The sequence below is a fragment of the Bos mutus genome, chromosome 22, assembly GCF_027580195.1.
Source record: "Bos mutus isolate GX-2022 chromosome 22, NWIPB_WYAK_1.1, whole genome shotgun sequence".
Taxonomy (NCBI): domain Eukaryota; kingdom Metazoa; phylum Chordata; class Mammalia; order Artiodactyla; family Bovidae; genus Bos; species Bos mutus.
In genome coordinates this window covers 12,725,160-12,745,185 of record NC_091638.1, presented here as the reverse complement: position 1 = coordinate 12,745,185, position 20,026 = coordinate 12,725,160, and the positions used below count along the sequence as shown (strand labels likewise).

General features: G+C 55.7%; 1 protein-coding gene and 1 long non-coding RNA gene across 4 annotated transcripts in view; one reads left to right on the top strand and one right to left on the bottom strand.

Moving 5' to 3' along the window:
- LOC138984716 (uncharacterized) overlaps positions 1-19,727 on the bottom strand; it is a 35,746-nt gene extending 16,019 nt beyond the window's left edge. The window contains exons 1-2 of the long non-coding RNA XR_011461995.1: positions 19,116-19,727; positions 17,504-17,635 (exon numbers count right to left, since the gene is read on the bottom strand). This is a non-coding gene — a long non-coding RNA (uncharacterized lncRNA). The remainder of the gene's footprint in view (positions 1-17,503; positions 17,636-19,115) is intronic.
- XIRP1 (xin actin binding repeat containing 1) lies at positions 3,915-13,149 on the top strand. 3 transcript variants are annotated; one of them, XM_014479923.2, is made up of 3 exons: positions 3,915-4,073; positions 7,015-10,360; positions 10,743-10,885. In XM_014479923.2, the coding sequence occupies exons 2-3, from the start codon at positions 7,019-7,021 to the stop codon at positions 10,749-10,751; spliced, it is 3,351 nt and encodes a 1,116-aa protein (XP_014335409.2). In that variant the 5' UTR covers positions 3,915-4,073; positions 7,015-7,018; the 3' UTR covers positions 10,752-10,885. The 3 variants fall into 3 exon arrangements, with proteins under 3 accessions (XP_014335409.2, XP_005901187.2, XP_070216053.1); XM_005901125.2 differs by having other exon boundaries at positions 7,015-13,149; XM_070359952.1 differs by having other exon boundaries at positions 3,922-4,073; positions 7,018-13,149.
- Positions 19,728-20,026: the final 299 nt, after the last annotated feature.

The window sequence follows — 20,026 nt, the reverse complement described above, 5'->3', positions numbered from 1 at the left end:
ATATATGTACATATAATATTTTAGAAACTTGAGTGAAATAAAATATATTTTTAAAATTAATGCCACTTTTTGCTTTTCACAGTGTGGCTACCAGAACATTTTAAATGTTCTGTGGGGCTTACACTGTTTTTCTCCTGGATGTATACATACATATAACTGTTCTTGTGTTCAGCTGTGTCTGACTCTGTGGCCCCATGGGCTGTAACCCTCCAGGCTCCTCTGTCCATGGGATTTCCCAGGCAAGAATGGCAACTGGAGTTGCCATTTCCTCCTCCAGGGGATCTTCCCAACCCAGGGATTGAGCCAGTGTGCCTGGCATCTCCTGCATTGGCAGGAGGATTCTATCACCAGTGCCACCTGGGAAGCCCTTCCACTGGACAGTGTACTGGTCTAAATCTTCAAAACAGCCCTGTGACATAGGTGCTCAACTCACAGGTGGGAGAAGTTAACGCAGCAGATGTTGCCAGCGCCCCTGGATCCCTCACGCCTCCCTGGGGTCACCAGCAGCCTCAGTGGGCAGTCCCCATACAGGCTCACTGGGTCCTAGCCTCAATCACTTGGATCTCTCTGCCTGAGGGGGAGACGGGGAATCTGCGGGAGCCAGTGCTTCTGGGACCAATCCTCATCCAGGGGGGTGAGGAGGGTGGATGAATACCCCAGCTCCCTTACCCTGCCCGGGTGAGGTGTGTTCCACACCAGCTCCCGAAGTCTCCAGCGGGATCCAGCCCCAGCTGTCCACAGAAATAATCTGCTTTCCTTCTCCTCCTCACTTTAGCCCCTCACCCCCTTCCTCCCCTCCCAGTGAAACCACTTGCACCCAAATGCTCTTCTTGGACTCTGCTATTGGAAGATCCCAAACTAACACACTAGAATACAGAAAGCAGGCAGATTCTCAGAGGTCATAGAAATAGGAAGACAGGCTGGTGAGAGCAGTCTGACACCAGGGCCCACACGACCCTCGTGGCACGGCCACCAGACTCCCACGGCAGGAGGCGGACACTCTCCCCTCAAATCTGTCCACCTTTGAGCTGCCCCCCGAGCAGCGCAGAAAGTCGCTTCTGCAAGTTCAGAGGATTTTGTCAAGAGGCTGAGCTGACCTGTCCTACAGCCCTGGAACAAACACACCCTGGCCGGCCCAGAGCTGTCCCTTGACACCCGTGTCTGCTTCCCAGCTGGAGGGAGGCCAGGACTGCCAGCCAGGGCTTTGAAGGACACTCGCCTTCGGACCCAGAGCATACACTGGGATCTGGGACCAGGGAAAGTTGCCGGTGGTGGGGATCCAGGGGAGAACGTATTGAGCTTACTCATAAGTTGAGTTTACATATGCTGGGCACTGTACCAAATGTGGTGTGTGTGTGTAACAGATGTATATTCCTCCCAGCAACCTTTTGAGGTATACACTATTAGTATGCCCAAGTTATAGATGAGGGAACTGACGAACAGACAGGGTGAGTAACTTGCCAACGTCACACAGCTAGTAAGTGTCACAGACAGGATTCAAACTCAGGTAGGCAGCCTGGCTCTGAACCTTTCCTGGGTCCTGCCTCTCCTGAAACATCAGGTGAGTCTACCGCCAGCTGCTCACTCTGAGCTCTGCCAGAGTACCCGTTTTCCTGGGAGATAGGCACGGGCTTCTGACTAATCCCCAACTTCAGCAGAGCCCCACTGAAGAGGGATGGACTGACAGGGGAATGTGCCCTCAAGACCAGGAAACACTAAGCTCCAGAAGCAGTGGGGGGTGGGGCAGGTTGTAATCACTGAAAAAACGAGGCCTTCCCTCTCCACTCCCTCCCAGCCCTTCTGCCTTCTGACAGGTCAATTAACCAGCACAGCCATTCGACCTTAGGATAACCATTTACTCTCAGCCTCCTTCCCAAAATGATTTGAGGGGGCTTTTAAAAAGATAACTGCCCAGCATCCCCACCACCAAAGATACTCTGATAAATAATGCCTGACCACTGCCTTAATGGCCTTATCACTGACACCTTGATGTGATTTTGTTACATTACACAGAGGGTGACCAGTTCAGCCTGTTTTTCTTCGAACTTTCCAAGTTTTAAAACTGAAAGTCCCCTGTTCTGGGAAACCCCTCAGAGACGGGCAACAGGGACAGTTGTTTACCCCCGTGACACAGGATGCAACCCACAGCGTCTACCTGCTGAAAGTCTAAACATTTAGCTCAGAGTGTCCTTGGAGCCAAGGCAAAGAAGGAAATACCATCCTCGATGAGATTTTCAGTGTCTATGATAGTGCTATCAGAGATCTTTCCACAATGATGGAAACATTTTGCACTCTGCTCCATGGAGCACTTAAAATGTGGCTAATGGGATGCAGGAACACAATTTTTCATTTTGTTTCATTTTAACCTATTTAAATAGTCTCATGTGGTTAGTGGAAGTTGTATCAGGCAGTACAATTGTATTAGATAAAAACAAACCAGGCCTGAGAAATTTCTACCATGAGTTTATCATAGTTGCAGTGAATACACAAGTGGATTCCACACAGGCACGTTCCTTTTCTTTTGTATGTAATAACCTGTATATCAGGCCCTTGTATAACACAGGCCATGTGCTAAGCACTCTCACAAAACCCTCTAATATGTGAATTCATTCAAGTCTCAAAACCACTCCAGAGGGTAGGCACTAAGGCTCCTCTTCCCTTGGCCCGAGAGGATGGGTATATTCCTGCCTTCCCAGGGAGACAGGATCCGGGAAATACATGCTAGGGCAGGAAAGGGCAAAAAGGCGGGAATCAGAGGAGGCCAGGGAGGAGGGCTCCCCGATGCCCCTCTTCTCACCCCAGGCCAATGCTGCCTGCCTGACGCTGACTCAATGGAAAAGAGTGAGCAGTGCCTGGCATCACTTCCTGGCACCAGAGGGCACCCAGGATGTCAGAAGAAAGACCCTGTTCTGCCAGCTAGCGGAACACAACTTCGACATGGAACCTGGGCAAAATGCCTCAGTCATTTGTGCTCTGCGTGGTCTCCTGATGCCCCTCGCCACACTGCCCTTCCCAGCCTAAATGCCAGGATCTCTGGAGCCTATTAAGGCCCTTGGGCTCTGGGCAGCCAAGGAGGGGCAGCCGTGACCTCCACACACAAACATACACACATACTCCTTCTGTGACGGGAAGCTGATGACTCCGGGTCAGAAATAACCCCCGAGTCAGCTCCCCGCGTGCTGCCCCTCCCCTCTCCTCCGTTCCCAGAAAGCCTGGGCCCTGAGTCAGAGGCGAGAGCCTGACAGTAAACAAGACCCAGATAATCTGCTGTGAACACCGCAGACCATGCTGGGGAATCCTCTGACAATCCCGGACCCGGTGAAGAACCGGGGCCTGGAATATGTCCTCCCCCAAACCCAGCTGTGTGCACTCAGGGCTGTATATACCTGTGCGGTGGGACGCGGGGAGGGATGGAAGAGACAGGGGAAAGGTCTAGCGCAGGAGTGGGGAGAAGAAGGGCCTTACTCTCAGGGGTATCCAGGCTGGGAAACGAGGAGCAAGGGCCTAGGCCTGCCCTCAGGGGGCCTCCAGTCTCCTGGCAGGATGGGCACACGCCACACGTCAGACATAGTCAGAGGCTGGGGTAGAGACGTGGGGGCTCACAGGATGGGGGGCCAAGTTGACCAGGTGTCAGATGCTCCTCCTTATTCATTCCCTCAGAATAGTCTGGGATGTCCGCACCCCACACCACAGCTGAGTCACTGACCCCAATCCTCAGAGGAGACTTGGATGAATGAAGCTCTCCCCCACTCACTCCTCTTCCCCTCCCTAGCAGAAAGGACATGTAACTGATGCCCGAGATGGAGAGTAACTTCCAGAGCCCTAAAAATAACTGAACCACTTCATACTCTGACCTTAGCCTCCCCCACTGCCCCCACCTCGGCCCACCCCCTAACCAGCCAGATAAAGGCAGCTGCTGAGGCTGGCAGGGGACACAGACCCCGAGCTAGGGCAGCGAGAAGGCGTCCGACGGAGCCAGCAGAGCGAGAGCAGCCCAAACAAGAGGAACCGACAGAGCCGCAGGCCTCACCTGCCGAAGACCCCAAACCCCAACAGCCAGGCAGAACCCGCAGGTGAGAAACCCGCTCCTTTTCTCTCCACACCAATGGGGCTGGTTCTCCAGGCCGGGACCCCCTCTGGCCCCTCTCAGGGCAGCGTGTATTAGTGGAAGCTCTGAGTGAGGGGAGGAAGGTGGGGCCACACACCTGAGCAGGTGAGTGGAGGGCTCTGATATAAAGATCCCACAAGGAAGTTGCCAGAGAGTTACCGTGAGCCCCATGGTAGCGCTCAGAGTGGCTGCCACAGGCCTGAGGCCTACCGAGGGGCAGGTCCCAGCCAGTCTGGCGTAATCCAGAAACAGCCTGGAGGAGGTGGTCTGGAGTTGTGATTTTTAAAATCAGGTACGGAGCTCCTCAGGCTTAAGGCTTTCTTTCCAAGAAGCCCCAGCTAGGCCCAGTGTCTGGACAGAAGAGGCGGGGGAGGACAAGGGGGCCTGACTATGCTGCCAGGACAAGCCCCGTGCCCAGCTGCTGTGGGTAGAAGTCTTGGCATAGCTGGCTCAGGAATGTCTCCCCAGGGCTGGCCTGAGCCCGGCACCCCACATGGCCTAGGGCCTGGGTGTGATGTGGGCCATCAACTTGCCCAGTAGGGAAGCCCTTAAGGAAGATCTGGGGGGTAAAGCTGGGGTGACCAGGTCTGAGTGCTAGAGTATACTGCCAAGTATAGAGATGTGTGAAGGGGTCTGGGCCAAGAAAGAGCAGACTTGGAGGCAAAAGCAGGGGTCACCCGGAGCGGCTGGCCCAGTCATGGGAGGCCAAGCTCAGGGGCACCCCTAGGGTTCAGGCCTTACCCAAAGTCTGGCACCAGTTCTGAATTCGGCCTTCACCCCGCCTGGTCCCCATCCTTGAGAAACGAGGTGGGAAGACCTTGTAACCGCGTGGTGGAGCCACCAGGGTCAGCTCCTTCCCCTCTGGGGGCCGGTTTCCCTTTCCGAACAATGAGGGGATTGGGCTCAGTGACCTCGGCGGGTCCTCAGCTCTGCCCCCTCTGGACTCTGATTCTGATCACATGTGACCACAGCAGGGATTCTGGAGATTCCTGGGGGAGGCGGTGGAGGTGGGGTGGAGCTGGTGGCCCATACCTGCCATCTGCTCAGGCCACACTGGTGACAGGACAGGGAGGACGTGGGGACCATCAAGGTCCCCTTTGCCTTTGGCAGGGGGTCCTCATGAGAACTCAGGCTAAAGGAAGCGTGTGATGAGACTTGGACTGCCGACTTTAGAGGTCCTACTCCTTGGATGTCTTCAGAGGACAGGCTGGGGTGTGAGTGGGACAAGCAGGGCTTAGTCTCCCCCCTTCTGAGGTAGTTGAGAGACGGAAGCCCTTCCCCCACCCCCAGGTCCCTGTGGCCAGAACACGGTTCTAGCACTGGTCATCCCGCAGCCAGGGGCCAAACGCCAGCTCAGGAGGCAGGATCAGGGAGCCCAGGGCAGAGAAGGAGCCGAGGCGGGTCAGGCTCCCAGGGTCCCACTGGCTGAGCCTGACCTCTCCCCGGCCCAGGGCCGCTGTGTGGAGGCCAGGTCCTTGGCTATATTTAGCACAGAGCGTGGAGCAGAGCTGTGGGTCAGGGGCAGTGAGGGGGACGTGCTTCTCATTCTTTCCCTACTGGCCTCTGGGGACTGTTAGCACACCTGTCACGAGACAGATAAGACAGTGAGGCCAGAGGCCAGAGAAGGGCTTGAGCGGTCAGGGCCGTGGGGGGCAGTGCCTTGGCGGAAGCTGATGGGCATGAAGAGGGAGAAAGAAGGCGTGCACAGGAGGTTCGTGCTGCACACAGTTGGGCACGGGGGTCCGTGAGCAAGGGGTGAGGCTATCGCTGCAGGAAGGCCCTCAGTCTCACCGCCTCCCCTCCTGGGGTGTCTGCTGGGAAACAGAGGGCCACCACAGCCACTGAGAAAGCGTCACACTTCCTACCTAAAGTGTTTAGAAACCCCGATCCAGCACTGCTTGCGCCTCATTCGCCGAGATCTGACTCTGGACCTCAGTTTCCTCATCTTTAATCAAGACTGGTTTGGCCAGAAGATCCTAGAGGTCCCCCTAGCTCAGAAAACCCCTAGTTAGGATTCAGAATTGAGTTCTGCCTAACTGGGAGACAACTGGTGAACACTCTCTCAGCCTTACTGCTTCTGCTGCAGCTAGAGCTGCCAGCCCCTGCTTTGCCTCCCTGGCCTGAAAAAGGAGAGCCAAAAGCTAAAGGCTGGACAGCCCCCAGTGAAAGGGACAAGTGCGCCCTCTGGTGGTGAGAAAGGAAACGTGACTGACAACTATTTCTCTCCATGAGAAATAGTCACCAGTTTGTGTGCTAGTCACTTAGTCGTGTCCATGTCCAAACCTTTGCGATCCCATGGACTGTAGCACGCCAGGCTCCGCTGTCCATGGGATTCTCCAGGCAAGAATACTGGAGTGGGTTGCCAAGCCCTCCTCCAGGGGATGTTCCCAATCCAGGGATCAAACCTAGGTCTCTCTCATTGCAAGCAGATGCTTTACCGTCTGAGCCAACAGGGAAGCCCAGTCACCAGTTTAGGGATCTGCTTCTCCCTGGCTGGGATCCCTTAAATCAGAATTCCCCCAGGCCACTCACCTGGGAGTCTACTAGGGAAAAACTGATTTTGGCAAAAGCAGGCAAGGATGGGACAGGACAGGAACAGTTTTCCCACTGCCAGGTTGGGCACCCCTTAACTGGAAGACGGAGTTTCAAAGCCTGTAGTGCCCTGCTGGCTCTGTGACAACCCAGGTGATTCTGGAGCAGGGACCCACATGATGGATGGCTCCATATGCCTTAAATTCAAGACTAGTCACAGACCAACCACTCAGGTAGCGGGGTGAGACCCCGGGGAGGTCTGGAAAGGGAGAGGGGTGGTCTCTAAGCACATGCCACCTAGGGCTACTCTACAACCAACCCCCACCCCACTGAAATCCCCCAACCCCATCCTCATCTCTGCCCCCTCTCTTCAGAAGGATGGCCAATGCCCAGACGCAGGTGGCCCCCACCCCAACCATCCCGATGGCAGCTACAGAGGACCTGCCCCTCCCTCCACCACCTGCCCTGGAGGATCTACCACCGCCGCCACCCAAGGAGTCCTTCTCCAAGTTCCACCAGCAGCGGCAAGCCAGCGAGCTCCGCCGCCTCTACAAGCACATCCACCCTGAGCTCCGCAAGAATCTGGCTGAGGCCGTGGCTGAAGACTTGGCTGAGGTCCTGGGTTCCGAGGAGCCCACCGAGGGTGATGTCCAATGCATGCGCTGGATCTTTGAGAACTGGCGGCTCGATGCCATTGGGGACCATGAGAAGCCACCTGCCAAGGAGTCCGTGCCTGGTGGCAACGTCCAGGCCACCTCCCGCAAGTTTGAGGAAGGCTCCTTTGCTAATAGTATAAACCAGGAGCCAGCTGGACCTCGGCCATCTGGAGGGGACGTGCGTGCAGCCCGCCAGCTGTTTGAGACGAAGCCGCTGGATGCGCTGACAGTTCGTACTGAAGCATCAGAGGCTACAGTGAGGGAGCCTGCAGCCAGTGGAGACGTCCAGGGTACCAGGATGCTCTTTGAGACACGGCCACTGGACCGCCTTGGCTCCCGCCCCTCCACCCAGGAGCAGAGCCCCTTGGAGCTGCGCTCAGAGATCCAGGAGCTGAAAGGCGATGTGAAGAAGACGGTGAAGCTATTCCAAACAGAGCCGCTGTGTGCCATCCAGGACTCAGAGGGCGCCATCCACGAGGTCAAGGCCGCCTACCGGGAGGAGATCCAAAGCAACGCAGTGAGGTCTGGCCGTTGGCTCTTCGAGACCAAGCCTCTGGATGCCATCAACCGGGACCCCAGCCAGGTGCGGGTGATCCGGGGGATCTCCCTGGAGGAGGCAGCCCGGCCTGATGTCAGCGCGACTCGCTGGATCTTTGAGACACAGCCCCTGGATGCGATCCGGGAGATCTTAGTGGATGAGCAGGACTTCCAGCCATCCCCGGACCTTATCCCTCCTGGTCCAGATGTTCAGCAGCAGCGGCGTCTGTTTGAGACCCGAGCATTAGACACTCTCAAGGGGGAAGAGGAGGCCGGAGCAGAGGCCCCACCCAAAGAGGCAGTGGTCCCCGGTGACGTCCGCTCCACCCTGTGGCTGTTTGAGACGAAGCCCCTGGACACCCTCAGAGACAATGTCCAAGTGGGTCATCTCCAGCGGGTGGGTCCCCAGGAGGGCGAGAGGTTCACAAACGAGCATCTATCCAATGCTGACCCCTCAGCACCAACCCTCTCTCAGGGTGCCCCCCAGAGGGATGGGGTGAAGGGAGATGTGAAGACCTTCAAGAACCTTTTTGAGACCCTTCCCCTGGACAGTATCGGGCAGGGGGAAGCTTTGGCCCCTGGGAGCATATGCAGAGCAGAAGGAACTGATTCTGCCGGGCAGTCCCAGGACACAGGGTCCCCAGTGTACGCCATGCAGGATGGCAAAGGTCACCTCCATGCCCTGACCTCCGTCAGCAGAGAACAGGTAGTCGGAGGTGACGTGCAGGGTTACAAGTGGATGTTTGAGACACAGCCCCTAGACCGACTAGGCCGAAGCCCCAGTACCGTCGATGTGGTGCGGGGTATCACCCAGCAGGAAGTGGTGGCTGGAGATGTGGGCACTACCCGGTGGCTCTTTGAGACACAGCCCCTGGAGGTAATCCACCAACGGGAGCAGCAGGAACGAGAGGAAGAAGAAGGAAAGCCTCAGGGAGGCCCTCAGCCCGAAACACCCCACAAGGGTGACGTGCAGACCATCCGCTGGTTGTTCGAGACGTGCCCGATGAGTGAGCTGGCCGAGAGGCAGGGGTCAGAGGTCACAGACCTCACAAGCAAGGCACGGTCGTGCACCTGGATGTTCGCGCCCCAATCCCCGGTCTGGCCTGAAGGCTCCAAGGAGCAGCACCTGGAGGTGAGCCAGGTCCAGGCTGGGGAAAGACAGACGGAGAGACACGTCTTTGAAACTGAGCCTCTGCAGGCCGCGGGCCACCCCTGCGGAAGGGGGCCTGTGCGGTACTGCAGCAGAGTGGACATCCCCTCGGGGCAGGTGTCTCGTCAGAAGGAGGTTTTCCAGGCTCTGGAGGCAGGCAAGAGAGAAGACCAGGGACCCAGGGAAATCCCTGAGCCCATCCCAGCGGGCTCAGTGCACAAGTTCACCTGGCTCTTTGAGAACTGCCCCATGGGCTCCCTGGCAGCTGAGAGCATCCGAGGGGGCAACCTCCAGGAAGAGCAGCCCGTGGGTCCCTCGGGCAAGGGGGTGCCGGAGAGGCAAGAGACTGCGGCCGAGGGGACCCTGCGGACGCTGCATGCCACGCCTGGCGTCCTGCACCATGGAGGCATCCTCATGGAGGCCCGAGGGCCAGGGGAGCTCTGCCTCGCCAGGTACGTGCTCCCATGCCCAGGGCAGGACAGCCCCCATGTTCGGAAGGAGGAGCTGGTGTCTGGGGAACTCCCCAGGATTGTCCGCCAAGTGCTGCGCCGGGCAGACGTGGACCAGCAGGGGCTGCTGGTGCAGGAGGACCCCGCGGGCCAGCTTCACCTCAAGCCGCTGAAGCTGCCAGCGCCAGGCAGCAGCGGGAGCATCGAAGACATGGACCCTGAGTTCCAGCAGTTGCTGGCTTGTGGCCTCGGGACCTCGGCGGGGAGGACGGGGCTGGTGATGCAGGAGACAGAGCGGGGCCTGGTGGCGCTGACTGCCTACTCCCTGCAACCCTGGCTAGCCAGCAGGGCCCCCGAAAGGAGCAGTGTGCAGCTGCTGGCCGGCTGCATAAACAAAGGAGACCTGAGTGGCCTGCACAATCTGCGGTGGGAGCCACCGGCTGACTCAAGTCCAGTGCCGGCCAGCAAGGGGGCCCAGAAGCTGCCCCCAGCTGAAAGCATCATCCACGTTCCCCCACTGGACCCTGGCAAGGGGATGGGGCATCTGAGAGGGCTGGGGGCCACCCCCTGCGCCCCACAGGCCGCTGGAAAGGCAGTCTCTCTGGCTGGGGAAGAAAAGCAGGAAAGCAGGTGCACTGGGCAGAAAGGGACGGCAGCTTTAGGAAAGTCAGAGGGAGCCATGACTATGCCCCCAGGACCTAGGTTTCCAGCCCTCCAGGTCACTATGCAGAGTCGAAGGACGCCAACAGCCCAAGCCCAAAGCCTGCAGCAGCAAGCTCGGAGCAAGCACAAGCCGGGCCCCACCCCTGGGGCCGCCTCTCTGCCCACCCAGGACGGGCTTCCGCAAGCACCGGCCGCAGGGACTGCCCAGAGCAACAGCAAGCCTCTGGCGGGAGGCAACCCCAGGATCCCAGCAGCCCCCAGCAAGGTCAGTGGGGAACAGAAAGCACTGCCTGGAGGGCTATCTGGGGGGTGGGTGACTATTCAGGATGGCATCTACACTGCTCATCCCGCCAGGACCTTTGACCTACCCGGGGCTGTCTGGCCATCTGGGCAAGGACCCTTTCCACTCCTGGAAGGCCTGGGTCAGAGTCTCGGGCCCGGGCAAGAGGAGCTGGGGGGCCACACACAGAAGGCCTGGGGGCCTCCAGAGAAGGTGATGGCAGGACTCGGCCCAGGGGGCCTCCAAGCTGCAGAGACCACCCTGAAGGCTGCCTCAGCCCACCACACTCGGGCCTCTGAGCCTCGGGCGGCAGGTGCCAGTCTGCACTCTCGTAACACCTCTGTTCCTCCTCCTCCTCCTCTCCCAGCTTCTGTGACGGGACCGGACTTCCCAGCCCAACCCAGGCATGATGAGAATTCCATCCGGCAGACTTCCAAGCCCACGCAAGACCCCCTTCTCCACTCCCACAACAGCCCTGCTGGCCAGAAAAGCCCTGGGCAGCCACAGACAAAGACCCTGAAACCGGAGCCTCCCACACACCTGAGAAAAAAGCCCCAGCTGCCCCCCAAACCTGCACACTTAAGCCAGCTCCCCCTTCCTCGCTGGCTGTCCAAGCCCGCAGCCCTGGCTCACAGCGCCGCTGAGGAGGGGGGGCAAGGGAAACACAAACAAGGTGAGACTGCTACAGCCAACCACGACCCTCGGCCACACAGGGCCTCCATCGCTGCAGACCAGGGCCGAGTATCTCTACCCCAGGGCCCTGCTGGACAGAGCCAGCCCAGCCCCCAGCATGGCCCCAGCACCGTGGCCCCCAGCCCCACCAAGAGCCAGGCGATAGGCAGCAACAACCACAGCCCTGACCCCCTCAGGCTCTCAGCTCTCAGCAGCCACCCCATCTCACTGCAGCAGGGCCCTAGCCTCACAGGAGAGAAGTGCTCGGACAGTTCCCAGCAAGGGGCCCCCAAGAGCCCTGAGATTCTGCAGGGAGGCCAGCAAGAGCTCCAGGGCCTCCTGAGCCAGGTGCAAGCTCTGGAGAAGGAGGCCGAAAGCACTGTGGACGTGCAGGCGCTGCAGAGGCTCTTTGAGGCTGTGCCCCAGCTGCCAGGAGCCCCTCCGGCTCCCGCTACCCCCCACAAGCCTGAGGCCTCGGTGGAGCAGGCCTTTGGGGAGCTGACGAGGGTTAGCACAGAAGTGGCCCGGCTGAAGGAACAGACCCTGGCCAGGCTGCTGGACATCGAGGAGGCCGTGCACAAGGCACTCAGCTCCATGTCTAGCCTCCAGACTGGGACTAACACCAGGGGCCATTCCCAGGGACCCCCAAAGGAACACAGTGCCCAAGAGATCAGTGTCACAGACAGCGGGAGAGTCAGGCCCAACTGCTCAGGCCAGGAGGTCAAAAGTCAAACTCTAGTCAAGAGCCAAACTGAGGTTACAAGCCATACTGAGGTCCAGAGTCAAGCCAAGGTCAGAAATCACTCAGAGGCCGGAAGCCAAGCAGCCCTGGCCACCCCTTCCACCAGGAAGCTGGAGACCTTGAGAGAAGACTCGCACCTTCCCCAAGCGTTACCTCTCAGCAGAGAGTCACCCTCCTCCCCAACCTTTATCTCCATGGAGTCGGCCACAAGGAAGCTTCCGGAGGAGGCCAGCCCCAGGGGCAACCCTGAGATCTCTGTGAAGAGGGCACATTTCACACAGGATGAATGCCAGACTCAGCCCCACCAGAAAGATATCTGGCACAAGGCTGGAGAGAAAGAGGCCCCCCAGCTCTCTGGACCGCCACCACCTGACCCTGCTGCAGCCAGCGCCCTGCCCACCAGGCAGAAGAGTGCTCTGGAGCCGCAGACAGCGCCGGGTGGCTCCCGGCACGACGGAGCCACAGGAGCAGGGACTGAGAGGGTGGGCCAGTGCAGGACCACAGCGCTCGTGTCCCCCACCACGGTCACTGAGCCCGCCGAGCCACCCAGGGGCCCAGGCCCCCACCTCGGGCACCACACTTCCCCCTTGATGAGGCAGTTTCTGCACAGCCAGACTGGGCTCAGCACCGGCCTGGCAGAAGCTGAGATGCTGCGTGTGCCCTGTGGCCACCCCACACCAGCTGCGCAGTGAGCCCCTCCATCTGCCACCACAGTCTTCCACCCACCTCCAGGGACCCGGGACGGAGGTGGGTGCTCACCTCCTGCACGCACGGAGAAAGAACCAAAAAGAAAGGGCATGTTCTGAGATCCAGGGGCAGTTTCCCTTTCATCAGTAGCATCCATGGGCCAGGTTCTTGCAAAAGGCAGGGGGGGATGGTAGGGAAGAAGCCCTCCGGAGTAGCCCAAGCCCAGCAACAGAATGGGGGCTTGTGGCTGCTTGTGGAGCATATAATGTGTACAGAAACACACGCTTCTCACACAGGTCTGGCCCGCACGCCAACACAAGTGAGTCTGCATGCCACTGCCTGCGACTGAGCCCCCTGAGCGACCTTCCACTTTTTCAATCTTTATTTCTTTAATACGAGTCAAATGTTCTCAGCCTTCTGCTCTTTAATTCCTAGAGAAGACAGGGCCAGCCGGATTGGTCTCTGTTACATGTTGACTAGGGCCCCAGAAGGGCCCCGTCATCAGCACCTCCCTCATTCAGCGGGTCATCCTGGCAGCACAAATTTCACACAGACAAAGTCTACGATCACCAATGTCCCTAGAAGCCAAAGATTCTCTCCACCCCCACAGCCTCTCACTTTGTACCCCAAAGAAGAAGGATACAGTCTAATAAACCAAAGTTTTATTCCCTTCTCTCCGTGTCTGTCTGTACACAGAGTCTGGGTCCTCACTCCAGGGGAAAAGCAGCCACATCTCTAGCTGCCCTGTTTTCCTGCAAGCAGCAGTGTTGGAAGGCTCAGAAAAGCCACCCCCTTCTTCTACCATCTTGGCTGGGAACCAGCGAGGCCCACCCATCCCCCACTCTCCTTACTCCCCACGCCCCCACATATACATACACTGCTGGCCCCACACCTCTGGCTTCCCCACCTAGAGGTTCTCGGACATCTCCCTGGAGTGGAATCTGCCGAGAGTGGAAGAATGGCCCAGTCAGGCCCAGGAAGGAGGGAGGGCCACAAGCCAGGAGAACTCCAACGGCCAAGACTGCTGGGTCACTTCCTCCGGGTCAGACCAGGCACAATGTGCAGAGGTTCCTGGGAAGGGGCGGGCACAGACCAGCCTGGAAAGCCAGGAAGATCTGGTAAAGGACCCTTTCCATACTTTCAAACAGCACTGAGCAACTACTGCATGCCAGACCTGTTCTGGGCAGCATGGACCCAGAGGTAAGGCCTAATGGGATCATCAGACTCCATCACATTCAAGGAACTGACTCTCTCGAATGAGAAGGCAGGGAGACTATGAATAAATAGGAAATATCAGATGAGGAATAAGGGTGACGTACCTGACTAGGCCACTCTCCCACTGTGGGGTAGGAATTATAAAACATGTCACGTGACAGCGACAGGCTAGGCCGCTCTCCCACTGTGCGGTAGGAATTATAAAACATGTCACGTGACAGCGACAGGCTAGGCCACTCTCCCACTGTGCGGTAGGAATTATAAAACATGTCACGTGACAGCGACAGGCGATTGCCTTAGAGAGTGTGGCCAAGGCAGATCTCCCCAAGGGGGGAAAAAGAGTTTTCAACTGAGATCTTAGTAACAAAAAGCCAATTACCGGGCAATGGGCAGGGGTGGGGAGTGCCAGTTAGGCAGATGAGCACACGCAAAAACCCAGAGGTGGGAGTGAGTATAATTTCTGCATCTCCTAAATACCCTTTGGTATGTTGTTGCTCAGTTGTGTCCAACTCTTCGTGACTCCATGGATTGCAGCATGCCAGGTTTTCCTGCCCTTCTCTATCTCCCAGAGTTTGCTCAAATTCATGGCCGCTGAGTCAGTGATGCTTTCTAACCATCTCATCCTCTGCCATCCCCTTCTCCTCCTGCCTTCAGTCTTTCCCAGAATCAGGGTCTTTTCCAATGAGTCAGCTCTTCGCATCAGGTGGCCAAAATATTGGAGTTTCAACTTCAGCATCAGTCTTTCCAATGAATATTCAGGGTAGATTTCCTCTAGAATTGACTGGTTTGATCTTGCAGTCCAAGGGACTCTCAAGTCTTCTCCAACACCACAGTTCAAAAGCATCAATTTTTCAGCACTTAGCCTTCTTTATGGTCCAACTCTCACATGTACAGAGGTACATGACTACTGGAAAAACCATAGCTTTGGCTATACAGACCTTTATCGGCAAAGTGATATTCCTGCTTTTTAATACACTGTCCAGGTTTGTCAGAGCTTTTGTTTCAAGAGGGAAGTGTTTTTTTAATTTCGTGCCTGCAGTCACAGTCGTAGCGATTTTGGAGCCCAAGAAAACAAAATCTGTCACTGCTTCCACTTTTCCCCCTTCTATTTACCATGAAGCTATGGGACTAGATGCCACGATCTTAGTTTTTTGAATATTGAGTTTACCCTTCTGAACAGGAAGGGGCTTTATCAACAATTGTCCACCCCTACATACATACATATGTACACACACACACCCTGCCCCCAACAAGGTTAGGTAGGAACTTGTCCACAGTTTGCTTTTATTGAACAGGTGGGCTCTCATCTTACCACCCAGGGCTCAGTCCTCCACACCCCTCCCAGATTCATCGTTGCCTGCCCCACTGACAGGTGTTCCCCTGCGGCAGCAGAGCTCTGAGCTGGAAGCAGCCTGCCACCTGGAAGACTGGTGTTTGTGAGCAATTAAGACAGCAAATCTACCTACCTGGGCTGGCTACACATCTTACTATAACCCCCCTTTACCACGTTTCCCTCCACTGCCCTCTGTTGGTCTCAGCTTAAGGCATGCCTGTTCTCAGTGTTCTCATTTGTTAAGTGGGGACGATTATAGTGCTTACTATTGTGAAGATTAAGTGAATTAATATGCATAAAGTGCTTGGAGATAGGCCCAGTGTCTGGAATTCAAGGAAGTTCACTTTTCATATTATAATTATTTGTTTTAATCTATCTCTTTTTCTCACCTCCAGGTGGAGTCCCTGTCTTGTTTATCTCAGTATCCTTACTGCTTATCACGAGTGCCTAGAAGGCACTGAACAAATGTCGAATAAATGCACCCATGTGTGAGATGAAATGATTGAGCGAATTCACTGACTCATCCAACTAACATTTATTGAGCACTTAATTCATGCCAGATTCCTTCCAGGGAATACAGATGAACATGGTAGAATTTATCCTTGACCTTATGGGAAGACATATTACAAACAGAGAAGGTAATTTTAGAAGGGAGCAAAGGAAATAAAACAAGTAGCCCACAAGAAGGTTGGCAGTTACTTTAGCTTGTGTGGTTGGGGAAGGCATCTCTGAGGAAGTGACCTGAAGGACATGAAGAGCCAAGTCCTAACAGCTAAAGGGGGCGGCCTACGAGGAAGAGACCGGAGAGGTTGTTGGGTAGGTGGTGAGCATCCTGGTGGCAGCGCACACCAAGAAAACCAGCAGCTACTCGCCCAGGGCCCTGCACACCTCCCATCCCACCTGCAGCGGAGCCCGAAGCACCACCTTCCCTTCCTGCCCGAGAGGGGGTGGGGCTCTGAAGAGGAGCGTGGGTGCCCAGACTCCGCCCCGTGCCTGGAGGGGGCGTGTTCCCATCCGCTGTCTCCAAGGTGACGATGACATCACCCGGGCCGCTGGGTTCGGAACGTTTTGGGTGGCTGTAGCCGTTGCTGGGAAACACCGGGCAGGCAGGCGCGCAGCCAGGGGCAGGCTCCGCGCGGCAGACGCCGGACGCCAGTACGCGCCGTCCTGGCCAGCCCCAGCTCAGAGCCTCCCTCCCGGATTCCAGAAGGATGCGGGTTCCGGTCCTCACCCACGTCGCAGCCCCGCCCGGGACCTTCCTGCCGGCTGGGCGCCTCCTCCCTTCTCATTACTCTGTCACTGCCTCTGTTCCGAGTTTACCCAACAGTCCTCATCTTCACCGCTATCATCCTGTCCCAGGCCACCATCCATCCCCGCTTTACTGAACCACTGCCATAGCCTCCCAAGTGGTCTTCCCTTTGCCCTGTCTTTACAGACTGTCATCTACCTGGCACCTAAAGCCCTTATCAAGAATTTACCAGACCAAGTCACTCCTGTATAATACCCTCTGCAAGCTTTCAGCTCGCTCAGTCTGAAATCTAACTCCTCTCAGCGGCCTCTAAGACCAGAATGACTTGCTTCTCAAGCTTCCTCTCCAACTTCTTTGCCCTACTCTCCTCCTCACCCACATCTCCCTTAGTTACACTGGCTTTCCTGGGTTTCACAGAACACACCAAGCTGATTCCTGTCTCAGGGCCTTTGCATCTCCTGTATCCCTTGCCCAGAAGTCTCTTCTCCCAGATCTTTAGTGGTTGGGCTCTTTCTCACTCACATTCCAGTTCAAATGTCTCTCCAAAAAGACCTTTCTTGATCTATACCTCCCTTGCCTCCCCCACTTATCCCACCCCCTTTCCCCATCTATAGAGGCCTTCCTCCAAGTTAACATGCTGAGTTAGTTTTGTTTTCCTGAGGACCTATTACAATATAAAATTATCTTTGTTCACATATTTGCTTGTTTAATGTCAGTGTTCTGGATACTATTCCTGCAGAGCAAACCACCCCAAGTTTAGTGGTCTAAAAAACCATTTTATGATGCTTATGAATTCTGTGGGTCAGCAATTTGGATAGAACACACTGGACATGGCTTGTCTCTCTGCTATGATGTGTGGGGCCTCAACTTAGCCTCAGTCTAAGGCTGGGGGTAATTGGACAGTTAGGGTCTGAAAACTCTCTCACTCAAATGCCTGGCAATTGATGCTGGCTACTTGGCCGGGACCTCAGCTGGGATGTCAGACAAACCACATATGCATGGCCTCTCCATGTGGCCTGGGCCTCCTCAAAGTATGGCATTCTCAGAATGGCTGGATTTCCTGCATTTTATTTCAAGTTTCCGAAGGCATGTGTCCCAACTAACAAGGTAGAAGTTGCATCACCTTTTATGATCTGGCCACAGAAGTCACACAAAATCACTTGGGCTGCATTCTGTTGGTTACAGATGAGTCACAAGTCTGCCTAGACTGAATAGAAGGGTTATTAGTACCTTTTGATGAGGAAGAGGTAATATTCTACGTGATCGTCTTTGGAAAGTGCTATCTCCACAGCCAAGTCTTCCTCCCCTGGAATATCATCTCCATGCCAACCACTTCTTTGTTTATTTTTGTATCTCCAGTATCTAGAGTGGTACAAAAGCACATAGTAGGAGCTCAATCCATGGCTTATGGTGAATAAATGAAGACTTGTCTTTCAATGAGTCATTCGAGCCCAGTTCTTCTCCCTTATAGTTCCTGTCCCGGCCCTTGATTTTGGCCTGGCCTGCTCTGGAGGAAGACCAGTGTTTGCATTGGAAGGCGGGAGTCAAGCATAGCTTTTGGTTTGTTTTTTGTTTTCTGGCAGGGAGTGGAGGGTGGGAGAGAAAGGGCAGTTATTGGAGACTGAGAAACATGTAGCCAAATGAGATTCTGGAACACTGATCTACTGTAGGGGTGTTGAAAACCCAGTCTGTTTTTTCTCATTCTGAACTCTGGAAATGCCCAGGTGAGGACTGTGGTTTTGTCCTCTGGCCCATGGGGAGCAGGAAAACAGCCCAATGGGAATGGAGCTTTGGAGAGGTGCCTTGCGCAGGAGAGAGGCGGATGGAATAGCTAGTAGGAACCACCGCGGAGATCTGGGCAAGAGGTGGCCCTGAAGCCCCCTAAACATCTATTAAGGTAGGTTCCCTGCTTCGTGGCTGGTGAAGGACTTTTCATTTGATCTTTCCGAAGTCCTGGAACCAGTACAGTATCTCCTCTTGCTTTCTCCTTTCCATGAGGGATGACCCAAAGAAGTCAGCCCAGGCTTCTCCAGGTCCCAGCGCCCTCACATCAATCTGTGGCTTCCCCTTCCCCCCCTTCCATCTCAACTGTGGCTCAGCAAAAGTTTGGATGTCATTAAGGCAACAGCCAGCCCACCTCCAGTCCTATCCCAGGGTCAACCCTCCAGTCAGGCCCAGCAGTGGCTCCTCACCACCTCCACCATAAAATCCACACTCCTCAGGTCATTCAAGGCCCTTCTTGTGCAGCTGCCACCTGTGTTTATAGCCTCTCTCATTTCCCCAAGAGAATCAGACCTTCCAGGTCCTTTAATGTTCTATCCAGGCTTTGTCATGCTGCCCGGCCTTTGTCCAGGGCTAGCTTACCCAATGGGCACAGCAGGCATGGATGGAGCCTCAGGCCCACAATACTTGAGGGGTCCATGAAAATATTCTAATTTCTTTCAGAATCAGAAGGAAAAAAACAACTTTGAAGTTATAGAGAACAGTTTAATATATAACATTAGTATCTTCATCTTTAACCACCACAGTTGTAAAATATATTCTAAAAAAAAAATTTTTTTTTTTTTTTTAATGGAAGAGAAGCAGCCCCCCTCATTTCGCCCTCCTGTCATTTCTGGATAGCTTTGTATTGAAGACTCAGCTCTGAGGCAACCCCTTCAAGGAAACAAAAGCCACGGAGGTTGTCCTTCTCTGACCTCTCAACCTTATGCAGTTTTGTAGCCTGGAAAACGCCACTGTAAACTTTGGATTTGTTGCGTTTCCCGTACCCCGCCCCCACTGGTACCTGCCAGTCAGCGACACACACACAATTTCTTCCCCCATGAAGTTACCCGCTCCCCACCTGTTGCAGGGCTGCCAAGTAAGACGTTGACCTAACTTCGGAAGAAAACTGGCAGAGGATCAGCTTGGGGCCCCGGGTCCCAAACCTGTAGCGACAAGCGCCGGGATCCACGTCCCGTGGGAGGCGCGCGCGCCCTTCTCGGGGCGGGGGAGTGAGAGGCAGGGGGCGGGGCCTCAGGTCTCGCCAGCAGCAGCCCTGCCGCACGCCGCTGCCAGCCCCACCCACCCCCGACCGGAAGGAGGAAGAGGCCTCTGCGCGGCTCCCTCCCTCCTTCCCCCGGAGCTCCGGCGTCCCTCCCCGGACGCACCCCCTTCCTCCTCCCTCGTTAGTTTTCTAACGAAAAAGTGCTGCTGAGAATTCCCAGAAGGTCCCGGATGTGAAGTCACCGCCGTGAGGTCACCGAGCCTGGTTCCAGGAATCTGAATATTGTGGGGGAGGAAGGAAAGCGCCGAAAAACAGAGGAGCCGGGGAAGTGAGTGGAGCCGTGGGTGTTGTCGGCGGGGCCGCCTGGCTCCGCTGAGTCCCGCTCTTGTCTCCAGCTGGGTCTTCTGACCCCAGGCGATGTTCCAAGGAAAAAGATGCTTCACTTCTCCCGTAGTAAAGAAATGGCAACTGAAACAGTATACTGATCCAAAAGGAGTATTTATCCACTGTTGGGGGTGGGAGGCGGGGGTGGAAGGACGGGAGAGAAGTGGAGAACAACCTGGCAATCGGATCAGAATTTTAAATGAAAATGTCCTTCGACCTAACAGTTGCGCGTACAGTAGCTCTGTCACCTACTGACTTACCTTGGAAATCGTACAGTATCACTTCTTCCACAGTTTGCTCAAGACAGGTCATTAAAACCGGCCCATATTAGAGGCGAGAGGTATTACATTCCTTCTTTTGATAAGTGTGAAAGAATCTGCAGC